We start from the raw sequence: 21,133 nt of genomic DNA, 5'->3' as shown, positions 1-21,133 counted from the left end.
AAAGAAAGAAAGAAAGAAAGAAAGAAAGAAAGAAAGAAAGAAAGAAAAAGAAAGAAAGAAAAAAAAGAAAAGAAAGAAAGAAAACAAAGAAAAGAAAAGAAAGAAAATAGTCATATAGAATGCACCTCAGAATCTTCCCTCTGAGTGAGTGGGAAACAGTGATTCTTACCTTTTGACTTGCATCCCTCACTGGTTAAGGACTGTCCCTGTGAGACATTAAATCCCTGGCACATCTAGGCTGCCTTGAGTCCAGCTGATAAACCTTCCTGTGTCAAATAAAATTCTTAGGAGAGTGGTTTGGGACAGGTTCCTGTAGCATCAAGCCGTCAGGGGACATCCACCACAGTTGAGGAGGCCCAGGTGGGCTTTTGGGCAAGACATCAACACCAACACCATCTGCTGCCAGGCCTCATGAGAGGCATGACTGATTTGATGCATGGCTGATCCCACCCCCTAAGAGACAGCCACTTCCCAAAATCACTGTGAGCTTAGGTTCAAGTCAAAATTAAGAGAATAAAGTTGAAGTATATGAGGAAGGACCACATACTCCCACTTCTCAGGTCTCTAGGGAAGAACATTTCTAGAGCAGTGATTCCGAAACTTGGTCAGAATCATGAGGAGAGTTTGTTAAAACACGGATCACTCTACCTCATTCACAGAGCTTCTGATTCGGTAGTTGTGGGTGCACCCTGAGAATTTGCCTTAAAAACAAGTTGCTGATGCTGCTTGCCCAAGAACCACAGAGAATCTCTGAGCCAGAGTAACCTTCAAGGCTTTTATTTCTCTCATCTTTTCCCTACTCATCAGGAAAGGAGGAGTGAGAAGGGGGAGGTAGGCCTCCCACCACCTGCTTTCTGGATCTTACTGCTAGCAACAAGGTTTTATTCCCATCTGCACTTTGGCTATACAGATAAAGCTTGGCAGGGAAGGCTGCCTGTGACTGGAGAAGGAAGGTCAAGTCTATGATGCAAGACAAAGCAGGCCATTGTTGCCCAGACTTAAGCCACTTTCTCTAAACAGCTTTGTCAGTAAAGAAGGTGATGCTTCCATACCCTTACATCTGGCTCTAGTGTCTTTTTTTCGATGTTTTCAAACGTTGAAGGAGAAAAAATGGAAGTGTTCTATATAGACATCCTATAAAACCAGCAATTTTGTGAACACATTTCTGACATGAGCAGGAAAAAAAAAAAAATCCACTTGATATTATGTGTGAGGTCTTAAAACAATATGAACGAGAGAGAAATTACAGCATATATTATGGGTCTATTGTGAATATAGACAAGCTTTCTGCCCAGAGGGTAGTGTAAACACTGAATGACTTTTAAAATTTCAAACATTCTGTATCATAAGCTGAAGATCTAAAGACGATTTGCTTTATGTAAAAAGAAAAGGAAAAGCAGGAAATGAATTCCACTGGCAGAGTCAAGCTCCTTTGATTTATACATGTTTCTTCTGACAAGGACACAGAAGCACTCTCATATTTCAACAATTTAATTTTGCATTGTTTGAAAGGAAACAGGGCTATTGATAGACTTATTTGGCTTGCACCCTGGGATATTAAAAAATAGACTTTGCACTTCAAAAACACTTTCACAAATTCCAATAACTTGTGGTATTTTCAGATATTTTTATGGTAATTGATGATATATTTTATTTTTATTACTAATTGAAAAATTGTTCAGATAAATATGTTAAGTTTTCTACAAAAACTTAATTTTCTAGAGCCCTTTTTAACCTTTTATGAAAAGTGGATCAAGAGTAGAAAATGAGTCAAACCAGTTTAGAGATTTATTCGGTCTATAAATGTGCCATTTGGCTAATCTGATTTGCATTTTCTTGTATTTTCATTGTATTTTTCCAGTGTCACAGCTCATTCCCAACTATTCTTCTGTTATTGGCCTATAACAATATTCTGAGTGATCTCAAGTTTATTCTACTTATTTATACACAAAATTACATTTAAAGTTATTATCCCAAATATAAAACACCATAAAGCCAAAGGAAAGGAAAACACCAAAAAAAGGAGAAATCACTTGTTTAGCAAATCACTTGTTCAGCTGCTGCTTTACAGCTAATCCTATCATTTCTAAGTATAAAGTGTCATTGTTCTACTACTGTTTTGCAAAATGTTTTGATACACCAGACATTTTTGTGACAAAGATGACCACTTACCTACCCAATATTTATTCCTCCTTGTAAATAAATGAGCCCTTAATTGTTGTGGATGGCAAAATAACAAGGCCAAAGAAATATACTTTAATCTCTGCATTTAGAGAGGGTTAATGGACGTTACTGTCGGTACTTCCATTAAAGTTATTTCAAGAGGGCTCTCTCAGGTGACAGACATTATTTTTCCTTCCTCTTTCTTCTTTTTGTCGAAATAGGAACATGATGATTGGAATTTTCACTGCCATTTGGAAAACATGGGATGACACGGAGAATGGAAACCATGTTCTAACCACAGCAAGGGAAGCAAAGTATAATGATGATGTGATGGAGTTGCCTTCTGAAGCACCTCATCTGGGCTTCTTTTATGCATAAGAAAAACACAGCAGTATCTTCTTTAAGCCCCTGTTGTTTGGGGTCTCTGTTATAGTGCCCAAAGCTAATCTCTGACTGATACACATATAATACATTTTCTACTTAGCCTTCTGGATTTTTCAAATAGGTTTAAATATTAAAGATGATCCTGGAAATGCACTTATTATCTTCGCTCCTTGATAAAAATGCAGTAGAAAAAGGTTTTAATCTACTGTGGTTGATGTTGATGAATTAATGTTATTCTTCACTTCATTTCTCCTTTTCAGCTAAGACTAGAACTGGCAAGTTAGATTTAGAACAGCATTTTCCTGAACACCTATCAAACCTTAGTGGTTCATACATTCCTTTGTATAAACTTGACCTAACTAAAAGTGTTTCTGATAAAGAGAAATTGTCAGACACCTTAAGAAAATGCTTTGAGTGAAGGTACTGCATTTCGCTCTCTCTAGTACCCCATTCTAGTAGTATTTGTCCAACTTGGAAACACCAGTCAGTATTTTACTTCATTTCATATTTCTCATGGTCTCACTGCTTTCCTTACCTACCCCTTTCCTTACCTTACCACTTCTGTGGTCCATCATTATAATCATTCTCTTATAAACTTGTTTATTTTCCTCATGCTTTATTTTCCTCATGCTTATCTCTCTCCCACTTACTCACCTGACAAAATAAAATGCTGATTAAACCCAAATCTCTTCTTTCTATGATTGCAAATGCACAGCCAACCACAACTGAAGGAAAACATACTAATATATATCACCTCAAGGACACCCAGAGATCTGCCTGCCATACCAACTACCGGCTGCTATTTCTATCACCCTCCTTCTCTGCAAGGTAATTATTTTATATCTCTTCCTCTGCTCAAACAAGCTCTTACAAACTCCTCACTTTCAATAGTTGGTATTCCTGACTACACTGAAGAAATCCAAGCAATGCAAAGAGGATTATTTCCTCATGCTCCCACCCTGAGCATCTGTTCCCAAATAATCCGTCTTGCTCCCTGTTTCAACAGATTAACTATTCATCTTCCAAAGACCAATCCTCCCATGTGTGCACTAATTACATCAATTTTTAAAAAACTTGACTACTGCAATTTTCCCTTTTTTCTCTTAAATGATCTGCATTTCCTCTTTACCAGATTATTCACATCAGCATAAAAAGTATCATATCTGCAATTTTTATAAATTCCCCCCCTTTAACTAAACATCACTCTCAAGCTACTACAGTTCCTCTCTATTCAATCTCAACCAATGTTCAGCAATAATATTATCATTTTCCCTCTTTGCAAACCCCATGCCTTCATAAGAACATTTAATGAAGGATTTTGAAGCAGATTAAACACAGTAGGAGGTAATAGAAAGAGAAGGGTTTTACTCCCAGGTTCAGGGATCTTTGTTTCTAGAAGAGGGAAAGCATTCGATCTCAGCAGCAGTCAATGCTAATATTGGAGTCCTCTAAATTAATTCATAATGTTAAGACCGATGGTCATGGCTCTGTTGCTGACACCTCATGGTCCCTTTATTCCCACATTCCATCTTCAGAAAAACCTTGAGATCAGAGAGGAAGCAGTTCATTCACAAGGAGGGGATGAAATAGGGAAGCCACATTTCTCCAGTGCTGTTCAAGGCACATCTTGCAACACAAAAGCCTGCAGTTTGGCTCAAAGCCTTCTTACTGGGCTTCCCAGCTGAAGCATGCAAATGAGTAAGTTATGTAAGAAGACTGCTTCAGACATGAATGGGGAGCAGAGACTCCTAAAGAACAGTTATTTGGAATGGTTCTCATGCTTTACCAAGCATCACAATTACCTAGGAAGTTTGCCAAAATGGAGATTTCAAATTAATTTCCAGAAAGTGCTGGTGGAGTCCAGAGTTCTACATTTTTTATAATTTTTTCATGTGATTCTGATCCTGCTAGAACATGAACCATGCACTGCTCTACAAACTACTAAGAACTCAAGTAGCTGGTCCTTAGACTGAGAGAAGTAGAACTGGGAGTGAATATAAAAGATAGAACTAATTGTAAGCCAAAACAAAAGTGGAAAATCTCTCAAAAAACAAATAGCTCAGAGCATTAGTTTTGTCAAAGAGGCTATGAGTCTGTAAACAATCACAACAAAGAGAGAGGTGAGAACCAGATTCACAACAACAACCATTTTCCAGGATGCCGCATCTAGATAGAGAACATCCCCCCACACAGACTTGTTCTGTCCTCTCAAGATTGTGTATCCTCAGGTAAAATCGCTGTATCCAAAGTCCAAATCCAAACATCTGAGAACACTGGGAATAGCGTGCATCACCTCCTTTGTACCTTGTCTGCTCTCTTCACTGGCTTCCTTGAAAGTTCGCTTCCAAACCTTGACTCATGTCTAGTTACAACTGGTTACAACTCCCATGTGTGCACTAATTAGGCATTAGAAACCAAGGCCTAGATCTGCTTCTGTTGAGTGCCCCTAACAGTCAGACCATAAACTCTCCAATCTTTTCAAACTTTTTTCAACACTTTTTAATTGATTTCTCAAGACACACTTTCCATCACAAGGTGCTCATTCTAAGTCTTCTTTTCTCCACTTGTTAACCTCAGCTCCAAGGCTCAATCCTCAATATGAATATTTATACTCATTCTTAAGGTGACCTCATCAAGCTCAAACATATGGCTTTAAAATAGTTTATGCACATTGATATTACCTAAATATACAACTTTAGACTGTTATTCTCCTCTGATCTCCAGACTTATACTAAATTGCATACTTGGTTTCCATCTAGAACTTATATTGAAGTCCATCTTGTCCAAAAATATATATATATATTAATCTCACTCAGTCTCCAAATACGCTTCTTCTATATTCAGTTAATGTCACAAGGATATATCTAAATGCTTCAAATTTGGGGGGTTTATTGTTAAAAAATTCTCTCTTATATTTGAATGCCATTCCTCAGCAATATCATCAGATCTACTTTCAATAAATATTCTAAATTTAACCACTCTTTACCTCTTCATCATTAACACTATATTTTAAGCCACCATTATCTCTTCCCTAGACTATTAAAATATTTTTTTAACAGATCTCAATGCTTCCAGTCATTTTAAAACAAATCAGAATATGCCATTTCATACACTAAATACTTTGATGGCTTCCCACATTACACTTAGAATGGGAATCCAAATATTTAATTAGGTCCCCAGGGATCCATGTGATCTGACCCTGGCCTACCTCACCAAGCTCGTATCTGTCACTCCTCTCTTAATTCATACAAACTACGCTAGCCATCTTGCTGTTCCTATGGCAAGCCAATTAAGTTTCTGCTTCTTTTTAGTAAATCATAAAGTAATACATATATATATATATATATATATGAATATGGAAGTGAATCAGTGTGAATTAATGTATCATACATACGATCCTGTATCATCAATTGAACTAAATAGCTAAAATTTGAATTAAATCAGAAAAAGGAAAAAGCCCTCTGATTAAAAGAGTAATATCAGGGATGCCTGGGTGGCTCAGTTGGTTATGCCTCTGCTTTTAGCTCAGGTCCCAGGTCCTGGGATTGAGCCCGAGTCCAGCTCCCTTCTCACCCAAGAGTCAGTTTCTCCCTCCCCCTCTGCCTCTCCCCCCCAACCACATGCTCTCTCTCTCTCTCAAATGAATAAATAAATAAAGATCTTAGGAAAAAAGAATATCAGCCTACATGGCCAATGTTCACAGCCATTAAATTAACGATTTAGAGCATAACACTTGCTGTAGATAAATGGCAGTTTTTTATATCATTAATAAGATCAACCAGATAATCTGATCAAAATTTCATGCTTAATTTTTTCAGTTTCTAAAATTTATAGGTTGTCTACTTGTTGATATTTAAATTTCAAAAAGTAATTTAAATTTCTTATGCTTTAAATTTCCAATTAGAATGAGTTACGCTGTACTATTTCACGATGAAAAAAGTGGTAAAATTTATAGCTTTTATTCACTCAACCACCTGTTTTTTAAAATTGAAAAAGGTTTTACATTAACAATAAGTCTCAAAACAAAACAAAACAAAAACTGAGGCCTTGCCAAACTAAAAAAATTGAAGTCTTGCCTTCCTAATCAAGTGTGATATTCTTTGAATATATAGTGAAGCATAAAGCAATGATATCAACACCATGTTTCTTACCATTTACTTGAAAGATGTGAGTCTGAAAGACTTGTTCATAGCCATATGCATAACAGGTGTAATTGCCCATGTGGGTTGTGGTAACCTTAGTAATGTACAAGGACCCATCATCTCCAAAGTCCTATAGAAATAAAATAAAATGAAATAAAATGAGATCTTTGTATTTAAAATGTATTTTAACAATTCACTTTTTTAAAAAAGTGTATTCAGGAGCAAAGTAAATAGACTAAAAAATTGTTTTTAAATTATCAGAATGATCATTGTTAGTCTTATCGAGTTGGAAGACCTATAATTACCATAGTCTCAAGACATGTTTTATTTTAAGAAGTATAATTTCACTCATACATACAGCTTTTTTTAGTATTTATTTGAATTATATGAGTTTATATATAAAGTAACTCAATTCCCACATATTTGTTTTCTAATTTAGGTTACAGCAGTTTCCCCTTATCCATGGTTCTGTTTTCCCCAGTTTCAGTTAGCCATAGTCACCCGCAGTCTGGAAGTAGATGATTATCCTTCTGATGTATCATAAGGAGGTCAGTAGTGGCGTCACACTAAATCACGATGTCTACATCGTTCACCTTGCTTCATCTCATCATGGAGGTATTTTATCATCTCACATCATTACAAGAAGTAGCATGATTACAGTACAATAAGATATCTTGAGAGAGACCACATTCACATAGCTTTTATTACAGTATATTGTTATAATTTTTCTATTTTATTATTATTGTTGTTAACCTCTTACTATGCCTGATTTATAAATTAAACTCTATCATAGGTATGTATGTAGAGGAAAAAACATAGAATATATATAGGGTTTGATACTATACACAGTTTTAGGCATCCCCTGGGGGTCTTGGAACATAACTCCTCAGGATAAGAGGGGATGGCTATACCTTTTTAATTAATAAAGCTGTAAAATGACTTTTTTTCTTATTTGTAGCTAAAATAAATAGCTCTTAATTATATTCTTTACACTAATAATTGTCTATTAATTTTTATATCCTTTAATTATATATTTACCCAGAAAAAAAATGATGAAAGCAGTATGGTGTCAGAGATAAAATTTATAGACAAACTGATAGAATATGATTTTTTAAACCCTAGAAACAATCAATATATTAAAACAAGATAACCATACTATTTGAAAACTATGGAGATAAATGTGTGACCATTTTGGAAAAAAGAAAGAAAAAATCTCACACTGTTTGTCAAAGTTAAACCAAGAAGCACCTCTGGAATAGCAAAGACTAGACAGAAAATCTTCTCTTCCATAAAGGCCATGAATACACTGCAGCAATTGTCAAAATCAACTTTTCAGAACTCTGGAAATAGATAAAAAGCGCTTGCACCAATCTACAGAGCATTTATTCCAAAAAATAGTTGAATCTCAATAAGAACAAAGAGATTTATGGCATCCCTCTCTCCACAGCTGCATGGACGCCTTGCACCATCAGCTTTGTAATTCTGCCCACTGTGAAAACCATCATCTTAGCACACACTAGACAGGGAAGAAAAGGCTTGGAGCTCCTCCAAGGTCCCATCCCCGGAGAACTGTCACCATTTGACTTATCTAGCAGCCCACTGAAAACTTCCATTTTTGTGATTTCTTTTTATTTGAAAGACTTTGAGCTCAGTCTGTGTAAATAGTCCTATCCCTAAGGCCTTTATTGAAAAGAAACAACAGTGATTGTTTAACATTACAGCTTCTTATGATGGAGATACTGACTGGAGATAACAATAGGGGCACCAAACCAAACCAATTTGTTTCTTTTTTTTTTTTTTTTTACATTTTAGAATTAGGAAAAGAATCCCCAATCTCTCATCTCTGATTGGCTTTGAGGCCCTGCACAGACAGAAAGTGAAGACTAAGGCAGACTTGTAACTACCTATGGGAGCATTGAGTGCATAACACAAAACAGAAATAGAGCACCCTGGCCAAGTCTAAAAGACTTATTTATTCAACACATTTAATTAAATATCTGTTCAATCATTAGCTCATCACTAAACTGAGCAAAGATTTCAGTAACTAAATATAGGAAACTAAAGAAAAATAGATAAATTCTACTTCAACAAAATTAAAAACCTGTGCTTCCCAAAGAATATTATCAAGAAAGTGAAAAGATCTCCAACAGAATGGGAGAAAATATTTACAAATCATTTACCTTATAAGGGCTTGTATCCAGATATATATATATATATATATATATATATATATATATATATATATACACATACATACACACACACATATATATAACTATTATAATTGAACAATAAAAGAACAAATAATCCAATTAAAACAATGAGCAAAGAACTTGAATAGATATCCATCAAAAAAGAATTACATATGGACAATAGGCACATATAAGGATAATCAGAATCATTAGTCATTAGGAAAAGGCAAATAAAAACCACTATGAAATACCACTTCACACCTACTAGGATGGCTAAAATAAAAAAGACAGTAACAATTGTTGAAGAGGATGTGGGAAAATTGGAACCTTCAAACACTGCTGATGAGAATATTAAATGGAATACCTACTTGGAATAATAGTTTTGGCAGCTCCTCAAAAACTTAAACAGAGTTAAGAGTTCAACTTAAACTTCCTTAAACAGATTCCTAGGAACATACTCAAAAGAAAAAAAAAAAAATCCGTACACAAACTGTACATAAATGTTCATAGTAGCTTTACCCATATTAACCAAAAAGTGAAAACAACTCAAATACCTATAAATTGATGAATGGATAAACACAAAGTGATATGTTTATATATAAGAGAATATTATTCGGCAATACAAAGGAATAAAGTACTGATATGTACTACAGAATGAATGGATGTTGAAAACATCATGCTAAATCAAAGAAACCAAATTCAAAAAGGCACAAATTGTATGAGTTTATTTATATGAAATGTCCAGAATGGCCAAATCCATAGAAATAGAAAGTAGATTAATGGTTACCAGGAGCTGAGGGGATGGGGTGATAGGAAATGAGTGCTAGTAAGTATGGAGTCTTTTTGGAGTGAGGAAAATATTCTAAACTTTGATAGCTATTATGGCGGCACAATTTTCAGAAAATACTAAAAACCACTGAACTAGACATTTTTAAAGGGGTTAATTTTATGAAGATTACATTTCAATAAAGCTGTTACTAAAAATAAGTTATATACAGAATATTTATATATATATATGTTAAAATAAAACTATATATCAGTTTGGTCAATAGAATCTTTATTTATTAGAAAAATTTAGAAATCAAGAAAGAAAGAATGACCAAAATATGCTTATGTAAACACTTACATAATAAACACTTCTGCATTACAAAACACTGTAAGCATTAAAAGAAAGAAAATTAACCACAGGTTATCTGTGCAAAATATAAAAAAAAATGCATTTTAATACTTATTTAAGTAGTAGTTATTATATGTCAGATACTGCTCCAAGTAATTCATAAATACTGACATATTTGATCCATATAACAAACCTACGAATCTACTAAAGAGAACCTACTAAATTCCTCTCAAGTTACAGCAGTGGATACTGAGATGTTAAGTAAACTCCTTAGTTTCTCTTGGCCCCTAATTAGTAGAACTAGGATTTGGAACCAGGTAGGCTTACCCCGGAGGCTGTGCTTTAAACCCCTACATTATGCTGACTTACTTGTCAATCACAGATTCAAGTAGGAATCTGTGGAAAAGAGAAACAAAGAAGAAAGTCAAGATAAAATGCCCAAAACAAAGGAAGTCGATTACACCGGTTAGTCTGAAGGAAAGAGGCTAGAAATATAGTGAAAGCACATATTGAAAAGAAAGAAGGAAAGCTGATAGATCTGAGGCTTAAGTCAAAAGACAACAGCATTTAAAATCAGTCAACAGCCGTGTCTCTTCCCTTTCTCAGCAGCAGAAAATGATGATGACTGGTAAGGGTGCTGTTGTACTCTTCTCAAGACGTAATTGGCAAATTTTCAACATCCTTTACTACTAAATACTACTACAAGGTTTTTTTATATATATGGTAACTATTAGGATTTACCCTTTAAGAATTGTTTGGTGGGGCAGCTGGGTGGCTCAGTCAGTTAAGAGACCAACTCTTGATTTTGGCTCATGATCTCAGGGTCTTGAGATCAAACCCCACCTGATCAGCAGGGAGTCTGCTTGAGATTCTCTCTCTCCCTCACCCTCTGTCCCTCCTCCTGCTTGTGTGCTCTTTCTCTCTCTCTCTAAAATAAATAAATAATCTTAAAAAAAAGGAATTCCTTGTTTATTGTTTCTTCCAACTTTTAACTTTGGCGTTTGCTATTTTTCATGTTCATTCCCCAAATTTTTAATGCATTCTTTAACTTTTGTGTAAAATAATTTGATTTGAAGATTGTTTCATTCCTTATATCAACTTTATGATTAGAAAGGCTTTTTTCATGCTGAGTTAATAGAAATATTTCCCAACATTTCTTTCTCATTTCCTTATGTTTATAAAATTACATTTTAATCCTTTAACATTTTTTTTAATCTTTTAAAGAAGTGAACATTCATCTTTACTTTTTTCCTAAACTATAACTAATTGTATCGGCAGCATTTGGTCAGGAAACCCCCTTCCCCATTTGTAATTGTGATGTGCACTGGGTGTTATACACAACTAATGAATTGTTGAACACTACATAAAAAACTAATGATGTACTATATGTTGGCTAACTGAACATAATAAAAATAAATAAATAAAACAAAAAAAAAGAAAAAATTTTATCTTTGTATCTTTAAAATATCATCGTACCTAGTGACTTACCAATATTCACATAGCAGTGCTCAAAAAATACACCGTGTATGTTTCTGACTTTACCTATATTCATACTATGTGCATTTCTTTTTTGTGTGTGTGCGCATTTCTTTTAAAAATAGCTTCCCTCTAACCGATACTCATACAGATTGATTGTAATCAAGAAAATTACTATGAAGCTATTGAACCTGGGTCCCAAAATAAGGAAAATGCTTTCTCAGTCAAGAGAGAAAGAGACAGAAGGAAGGAAACAGAAAGAGGGAGTGAGAGGAGGAGAGAAGAATAAGAATGAGAATAAGGAGGAGGGGGCAGGAAGGAGGAGAAAGGGGGAGGATGAAGTGAAGGAGTGGCAGGAAAGAAGGAAGAAGCATACTGTATGCTGTGGCCATCAAATCATTTAGCTGAAGAACAATATTTCCTTAATAGCTGTCAAATAAAATAAAATTCCTTGACATCATATAAGATTAATCATACCACATTTCTACAGCTGCCAGGGGGAGCTTTCACAAAGCTACAGGGAAAGCCTCATGACCTGCACAATAGGAGAGGATTTAGAACTTGAACCCCCACAGGAGAGTCGCTATGTGATACATATGTGTGGTAAAACTCCCTACATCACCGCAGGCCGCCATTAAAAACACTCCTTGCTCTTAGGGCAGCGCACTTTGGCTAGAGAATGGAAATGCCAAATACAAAGACTGAAGCTGTGATTCTGGTTAACACTGAAGCAGACAGTGGACATGCAACAGGATAAAATGTGGAAAAGCCAAACTTCTGTAGAAATCAACTAATAATGAGTAGAAATCAACTAATAATGATTAGAGTTACAAAATATTTTGCAAAAGATTATGACCCAAAAGTAATGACTGATAACCTAAGATATGGTATTAAGATAGCCCGTGTGTATAAGGTAGACAAGCAGGCAGGGGGGCAAGCACATATAAGAAAGATTCATCGCAAGCAGAGCAAATCTTGGAGACCAAATCGGAACAAAAATGAATCCTTTCCCTGGACAAGAATAACTGGAAGTAATTGTAAAAACCCAAAGGATATTTGCTATTTGCAATTATTTTTATATTCATGTATGCAAAACTATAAATAGGCCTTGTAAAGTATATTTTCAAAAAATACTTTTTAAATCTCCATCAAATCTGAAATAAACAGCTCTTCCATACGTTGTTCTACATAGCTACCTAGAAAGCGTGACTCTTCCCTGTCTACTATAATCAAGATTCATGATGATATGAAAATTACCAGAGAATATAATCTTGAGAATGTTTATTTAAAGTATTTTATTGCTATGTGTTATTCTGCAACATGAAATTGCTTTAACTTAGAATATTTTCTAAATTAGCATATGTGTGACCCCCTTCTAGTTTTTATATCTTTGTTTATGTTTTTTTCCTCTTTCTTCTAAATGGACGCAAAATCTTTCAATTTCTTTCAATATACAATTTTATAATCACCTTTTCAGACAGCTTTTCTGTATAAACAAGACTTTGATATTCTCTCATCTCTTTGAGTAAGGCATGGATCTTCTCACTACACTAATATTAAACCCAATAAATACTTATTGACCACTTAAATATGTAAAGTGCTATGCTAAATAATTTATAAAATTACCAAATTTCATCCTTTATACAATCTTTTTCGAATGCATTTCTGTTAGTCTCATTTTATATATAAGAAAAGTGAAATATGCTGATGTTAAGTTCGGGGTTACCAACTCCTATGGTCTGAATGTTTGTGTCCCCTTCTCAATTCATGTATTGAAATTCTAATATGCCCAATATGGTATAAGGAGATTGGGCCTTTGGGAGATGATTTAATCACAAGAGTGGAACCTTTGTGAATGGGATTAGTGCTCTTTTATTTATTTATTTATTAAGATTTTATTTATTTATTTGACAGAGAGACACAGCGAGAGAGGGAACACAAGCAGGGGGAATGGGAGACGGGGAAGCAGGCTTCCCGCTAAGCAGAGAGCCCGATGTGGGGCTCAATCCCAGGACCCTGGGACAATGACCTGAGCCGAAGGCAGGCGCTTAACAACTGAGCCACCCAGGCACCCCGGGATTAGTGCTCTTTTAAAAGAGACCCAACATATATCCCTCACCCTTTCTACCATTTCAAGCCACAGGGAGAAGCCAGTGGATATGAACCAGAAAGATGGCTCTCACCAGTACATTAATATGGTAGTGCTTTGATGTTTGATTTCTCAGCTCCAGAATTGTGGGAAATAAGTTCCTGTCATTTATGCTATCCAGTCTGTACAATTTTGTTATGGCAGCCCAATGGACGAAGACACCACCAAAGTGAGGGGTCTAGTGCAGAATGGAACTGCTGCAGAATTGAACTACCCCCCTTTATTATGTAATTCTTAACATATCTTCCTTTTTCCAGATTCTCCATTATTTTAGCCAAACCTCAAAATTACCTTTGAGTTCTTTTTAATATAAATTTTGAGAATAAATATAAGTATATATATTATATATAAAATACATATACAGATACATCAATCTTACTCTTTACCTCCATCCTGATTCAGCACTTCTAATCTTTAAATCTTTCATTTTCTCGGCATTTTTCTAATCATAAATAGATTAAATCAAACGTGCAATTTTGATACTCAGCCATGGTTAAGAATTATGGCCTTTAAAATAGACCGTCTTTGAATTCAGGGAAAATCTTGCACTTATTCTGGGCCCCCATTACACCTTTATAATCGTGCTGCCAATAGACACTCCATAAATATTTCTTCAGTGATTAAATCTTTATGAGCCTTGGGCGCCTGGGTGGCTCAGTTGGTTAAGCGACTGCCTTCGGCTCAGGTCATGATCCTGGAGTCCTGGGATCGAGTCCCACATCGGGCTCCCTGCTCAGCAGGGAGTCTGCTTCTCCCCCTGACCCTCCCCACTCTCATGCTCTCTCTATCTCATTCTCTCTCTCAAATAAATAAATAAAATCTTTAAAAAAAAATCTTTATGAGCCTCTACACAATTAAAAAGTTGCCTCAAGGCACTGATGTCTGCAAGGTCAATAGAAAAAAACGAAATCATTTATTTTGTTGAGTTGATTGTTTACATTCTTTTCAAAGCAGTAAAGAAGAGAACTGTGGTTAAAAAAATCTGTAGCACATTTCTAAAATTTCAAAAAATTTTAGGATTTAACAACCTATAAATGACAAGCATTGATCACTCTGAATATGCAGGGCAGCACACATCATGAATGATTATACCAGAACATAACAACTGAAATTCAGGCCTGTATTTAACCACGAGCATCTGTTCCAATCTGAAAGAAAATCCCATCCATTAAAAAATGGTAAATTTGAAATTTAAAACTTACTTTCCTATTTCATATAATGTTCTCCATAGCTCTAAATTGCATGGTACCAGTGTTACTATACTTTAAATGAGATTTTCTGTGTAATATCCATTGCTTTGATATATACTCACATTACAGTAATTTGTAATGTTGATTACGCTAGTGTGCTTTTACTTTGTAATCTCGCGCAAGCTATTTTCCTAGCTTTTTATGTGTACAAAATATATTTTCATAAAATAGCAATAAAAATAATTTAAGCAAACATCTACATATTGAAATTGACTAAGTACTATTATCTCATGATTTATGTGATTTTTCTAAAAAAAGAAGTTTCTCACTAGCCTATTAGACATTAATCTATCATCAATAAATACAACAGTGAAATATAAAATTCAATAATATAAATTTAATTTGCTAAATACATTATTTTCAAGTCCTTTTTTTTTCCCTAAAGCAGGCCATTTCATGTGTTAATTTAAAAAAGATACACTAGAAAATAAGTAACCTAATGTGGACTGAAATTATTATTTCAAGTTGATAAGCAAACAAAAAGTCAAGCAACTGCATTCTTTGGTGAGAAAACCAAAACCAAAATTATGAAAACCATGTGTAACAGTATTATTTGATGTATATGTGAATAATTAGATTAATCGTATTTTATTTCACTGAAGAAAATAATCCTGCCCTAATTTGAAAAGATATATCTACCCCTATGTTTATTGCAACATATTTACGATTGCTAAGATATGGAAGCAGCCTAAAAGTCCATTAATAGAGAAATGGATAAAGAAGATGCGGTATGCATATACAATGGAATATTACTGAGACATTAAAAAAGAATGAAATCTTGCCATTTGTAAAAACATGAATGAACCTAGCGGGCATTATGCTAAGTGAAATGAGTCAGAGTGAAATAGACAAACATCATATGACTTTACTTATATGTGGAATCTAAAAAAACAAATGAACAAATAAAGCAAAACAGAAACAGACTCATACTGAAAGCAAACTGATGGTTGCCAGAGGGAGGGAGATGGGAGACAAGTGAAAAAAGTGAAGAGGATTAAGTGGCACAAACTTCAGTTATAAAATAAATAAAGTAAGAGGACGTAATTCACAACATAGGATATATGTCAATAATATTGTAACAACTTCATATGGCGCTAGCTGGTAGCTAGCCCTGTTGTGGTCATGCTTTTGTAATGTATATAAATATTGAATCACTATGTTCTACACCTGAAACTAATACAACATTGGATCTCAATCATTCTTCAATAAAAAAAGGAAAGAGACCTACAAAAATTTTCCATTAATGTAATATAATAGTAAGTAATAAGATAAATTAAAAACATCTATCATTTTTATAGAACTACTATTCAAAGGATTTTACGTATACATGGAGTCAGATTTGCCATGAAGCTGAGAAAGATTGTTTCAGAGCCCCTCATTCATTCAAGCCCTTACCAAGGATCTGAAAGCAGCCATACTATGTGTTTATATTGTTATGTGTTTCTGTAAAATTTACAAATATATTGCATTTTCTGTGATTTCTTATGGTAATAAACATCTAAGTTTGTATCTAATTGCTATTTATAATTTGTATTCAATTTCTTAAATACAACATCTTCAAAATGTAGGTGCTTTAAAACTTCAAGGCCATATAACATTGAATCACCCCTGATTATATTAATTCTTTATATTTTGGCAATACTATGTTTTACACACAAAGAAGCAGAAGTCAAAAAGATGAAGTAACATATCTATGAAGACTATTTAGTTAATGATTCAATATTCAAAACTAGGCCATCTGACTCTAGAGTCCAAGTTCTGAAAGTCCATGCTTTAAAGGGGCGCCTACATGGCTCAGTAGGTTAAGCCTCTGCCAACTTGATTTTGGCGTAGGTCATGATCTCAGGATCCTGAGATCGAACCCCGCATTGAGCACATGGTGCTCCAGCACAGAGTCTGCTTGTCCCTCTCTGTTCCCCCGCTTGCACTCTCTCTCAAATAAAAAAGGGGGGTGCCTGGGTGGCTCAGATGGTTAAGCGTCTGCCTTCGGCTCAGGTCATGATCCCAGGGTGCTGGGATCGAGTCCCGCATCGGGCTCCCTGCTCCTTGGGAGCCTGCTTCTCCCTCTGCTTCTCTCTCTCTCTCTGTCTCTCATGAATAAATAAATAAAATCTTTAAAAAAAAAAAATCTTAAAAAAAAAAGGGGAAAGTCCATGCTTTATGGATACAGGCATAAATATGGATGAATCCCCAGACACAATGGCAAATATATATGTAAAATACAATATGACTCAATTTATATAAAATTCAAACATGCAAAAATAAATTATATTTTAGGCATATATATATTATATACATTTATGATAAAAAATTTAAAAAAAAACAGCAAAGAACGACTTAACATGTAACTCATGGTAAGAGTTATATCTACAGAAAAAGGAGGCTATAAGAGGGAGGAGCCTATTATAGGGAGAAGCCTATAATAGGGAGGGGCTTCAAATTTACTGTTAATGCTCTCTTTTCTAAATGGTTATTGAGTCTATAATTACCAGTGCATTATTTTACTTTAAGTTGTATACACCCTTGGGTATGTGTAATATTGAAATATAAAACAACCAATTCTATAAAAAATTCTACTAAACCTTAGATCATGTACCTCAAAATATATAGCTTCCCCTAAATATATGTAGAAAGTTCCAAGTTTCTTATTTACTCTAAATAGACAGAATTTTAGTTCTTAAAATTTTAATGAAAAAAATAAACATTTAGATGTTAAACTATATTCTGGCATGTTCGGAAAGAGAACTAATCTTTATTTTGGTTTCATCAAAAATATTAATAACATAATACCAAAGGTACCTGGAATCCTGGTGACTTTGATATAATTAGTGAATTAATAATGTATATTATAAAGGTCTGGCTCCATCTTAGAGAAATGGAGAGTGTCACATCTATGCAAACAATAAGAAGCTGGGCAATCTATAAAATCATCCTGTGTTCTTGAACCCATCAGATTGCTTACTTCAAACACAACTGACTAGGGTAAAATCTGATTAAGCTGGAGTGAGCCTCCAGAAAGAGACAAGGCACAGGCAATCACCCACCTAGACCCCAGTGCTGGAAGAAAACAAGGTTGCCATACAAATGAGTGTTAAAAAAAAAAAAAAAAAAAACGAAGTGATTTTTAATGGGTTGTTAAAAGCTGAACATACACAGTTGTGAGTATAGACCCCTGGGAGCACAAACACTTTTTTTTTTTTTTAAGATTTTATTTATTCACGAGAGACAGAGAGAGAGAGAGAAGCAGAGGGAGAAACAGGCTCCCAAGGAGCAGGGAGCCCAATGTGGGACTCGATCCCAGGACCCTGGGATCATGAGCTGAGCCGAAGGCAGACACTTAACCATCTGAGCCACCCAGGCGCCCAAGGGAGCACAAACACTTGCAGCCTCTTCTCCGTGGCCCTCACTATTTGCTCATGAAAAAGACTGGGAGGCGGTAGAGATCAGGGAAAGCATCCTTCAAAGTGTAGTTCTGATGTTGTGTAACATAATGTAGTTCTGCTGCTAAGGAAAAAAATCAACAATTCTTGCCTGGAGTCTTTTCCCCAGTGGGATAAAGTTTTAAACTGCTGAAGAACGCAGCAAATCCTGTCACTTCCAGTGTGTGAAAACTTACTGAGTTTGGGAAAGGGAGAAAGGCAAGAAATCCTCTTACTTCTAGAAAATTAAAGATCATTTACCACTGGGGGCAGGGAGGATCACCAAGAAAATTCAGCTCAAAAGACTCAGAGACACATGAACAGCCTAAAGCTAAGGTTGAATGAGAAAAAAATACAGAATTCTTTCTTGGTCCTCACCACCTAGGCTACCAAGAATCAGGAAATAAGCAATAACGCAATAACTGAATACTACTAATGGAGGGACAAGAGCATGGAGAGACAGCTTCTCTGAGGCACAAGCTCACAGGAAAAATCCAGAACTGAGGGTGGACTGAACACAATCAAGAATTTTCTCAGATAATCACTCTAGCTCCCACCCTAACCAAAAGGTACCCCTAGAGGGACTTGAAGTTGGTAGTGCATTGAGGGTAATCATAGCAACCAACAAAACTGAAACATGGCTCCTCGATGAAAGTCTGGCAGAGAAAGAGTCATGCCTATTTCCAGGCATAAATACTATTTACCCTGGTCTCTACTACCCCACACAGAACTATGTGGATTTCAACTAAAAATTATGAGGCAAACAAAATTGAAAGGAAAAATAATCTGCTGTTGAGGGACAAAACAATCAATAGAGCTAATCTCAAATATAAATCTATGTTAGGAAAATCAGATAGGGGATAAAATAACTATGATTAGTATTTCACAGGCTCTAGGGGAAAAACTTGAAGACATTTGTGACTAGATGGGTAATATCAGCAGAGAAATAGAAGCAATAAGAAAGTGTCAAAGGACATGCTGGAAGTAAATTTAAACACACACATAGTAACAGAGATGAAGAGTGTTTTTGACAGGCTCATCGGTATTCATGACACATCCAAAGACTCAGTGAACTTGAATATAGGTCAATAGACATCACTCAAATGGAAACACACACAGGAAATTAGTGAAATAAAAGGGAGAGAGAGAGAGAGAACTGAGCATCCAAGAGATATAGGCCAATATCAGTTTAAAATATGTGTAATGGGAATCCTAGAAGGAAAAAAAAAAAAAAGAGAGAGAGAGAGAGAGGAAGAATGGAGAGAAAAATGCTTGCAAATGAAAAATAAGGAATTTTCCAAAAATAACAAATTTAAAAAATAACCTAGAAATATACGATACTGCTGAAGACCAAAGATAAAGAGAAATGTTAAAGGCTGTCAGGAAAAAAAAAAAAATGGATATAATCATCATTAAGAAATGGCAACTCTCTGAGATTTTTGAGAATCTCAAAAGTATCAATTATCTGGTGAAAAAAAATATGTATAATGTAGAAGAATGAATGATCTACCAGAGAAGTTAAGAAAAATCAGAGAAGTGAGGTAGCAATATGGATTCTCCAACATAAAATGAGAGTTCTCTTTGCCTGACCAAGGAAAGTTGGACCACTCAGTCATCTATTGCAAATATTAATCAATTAATTGTATGAGCATATATAAATAAAAAACACATACAATCTTAACAGAAAATGATACTATTTAAATTATAAAACTAGCCATCTCTTGGTATTTGTACCTAAATAATATTCATTTCCAATCATTTTCTTTTCAATAGTATTCACATCTTATTTTCAATGTAATTTTGATAATTATCTTCCCAATAACTCTTGGGTTGATTTTAATATTCAGTTAAATTCTGTTTAATATTCATTGATAGATATTTTAAATTTCTTGGATTAAATCAGAAAATAATGTTATGTGAAAATCCACTTAACGTTATTTCCATGAATCATCAGTCTTGAGTCAGAAGAACTCTGGGAACCAGAAGAAAGCAAGCTTGTGATTCAAAAACCAAACAAGAAGCAGAAACCACACAATAATTTGAGCATGGAAATTTCAATTAGAAATTCCTAACTGTAACAGTGAATTAGAGTAATGGGTGATTATCTACTAAGAGTAAAGCGTATTCTAAACAATATGGGAATAACAGATTAGGAGCAACTATTGCTCCAAGAGATGAGATAGTAAGCCTAAGGAAGAGACTCCTCTCCTGCATTATTGACACCCAGACCTCTTTGTAGAGGGTGGGAATGTCTATGGACATTCATCTAATGTCATTAGAGAGTAGAAAAATTCACTGAGGCTGTAAAGCTTCTAGAGGAGAAAATGTTCACAGGAGGACCCTGCTGGAACCCCCTACTGAAAAGCCACTTAACGGTGTTGCTGGAGAAATCTGCCCATGGGAACTACCATGAGCTGCTATAAATCACAAGTTTTCGAGCCAAGGGACTAAGGTAGGAGTTGCATGAAGCCTAGGCACTAAGAAATTTGCACATAGCGCAGGAGTCGCCAAGAAATACACACCAGAACTTGGAAGAGGAACCTTCCTACTCTAGTGTTCTTCTAGGCTTCTCTACTAACAAAGCATGCCATCTGCCACAGGAGAAATGTTTACACATATATTATTGCAGAATTGTCATTTAAGGGTGATTAGAGAGGAGAAATAATGCATCAATAACTAGTACATTAATTTTCTCAAGAAAAATGCCAAATTAGGAAAACAAATGGTCAGCTGTCTGGTCTACTGCAAGCCACCTGTTTTGCACTACACACACTTTCTATCCTAATCATTCACCAATAAGGGGAAGAGAAGGAGATAAAATACAGAGAATAAATTCAAAAG

General features: G+C 35.0%; 1 protein-coding gene across 3 annotated transcripts in view; it reads right to left on the bottom strand.

The window, feature by feature from the left end:
• Positions 1 to 21,133, bottom strand: part of FSTL5 (follistatin like 5) — a 673,395-nt gene that overhangs the window by 185,678 nt on the left and 466,584 nt on the right. For all 3 annotated transcript variants that reach the window (XM_021698885.1, XM_021698886.1, XM_021698887.1), the window contains exon 7: positions 6,699 to 6,819. In XM_021698885.1, coding sequence (XP_021554560.1) covers positions 6,699 to 6,819 — 121 coding nt within the window. The remainder of the gene's footprint in view (positions 1 to 6,698; positions 6,820 to 21,133) is intronic.

Source organism: Neomonachus schauinslandi, chromosome 2 (genome assembly GCF_002201575.2).
Source record: "Neomonachus schauinslandi chromosome 2, ASM220157v2, whole genome shotgun sequence".
In the NCBI taxonomy this organism is placed as follows: Eukaryota; Metazoa; Chordata; class Mammalia; order Carnivora; family Phocidae; genus Neomonachus; species Neomonachus schauinslandi.
This window is presented reverse-complemented; position numbering and strand designations above follow the sequence as displayed.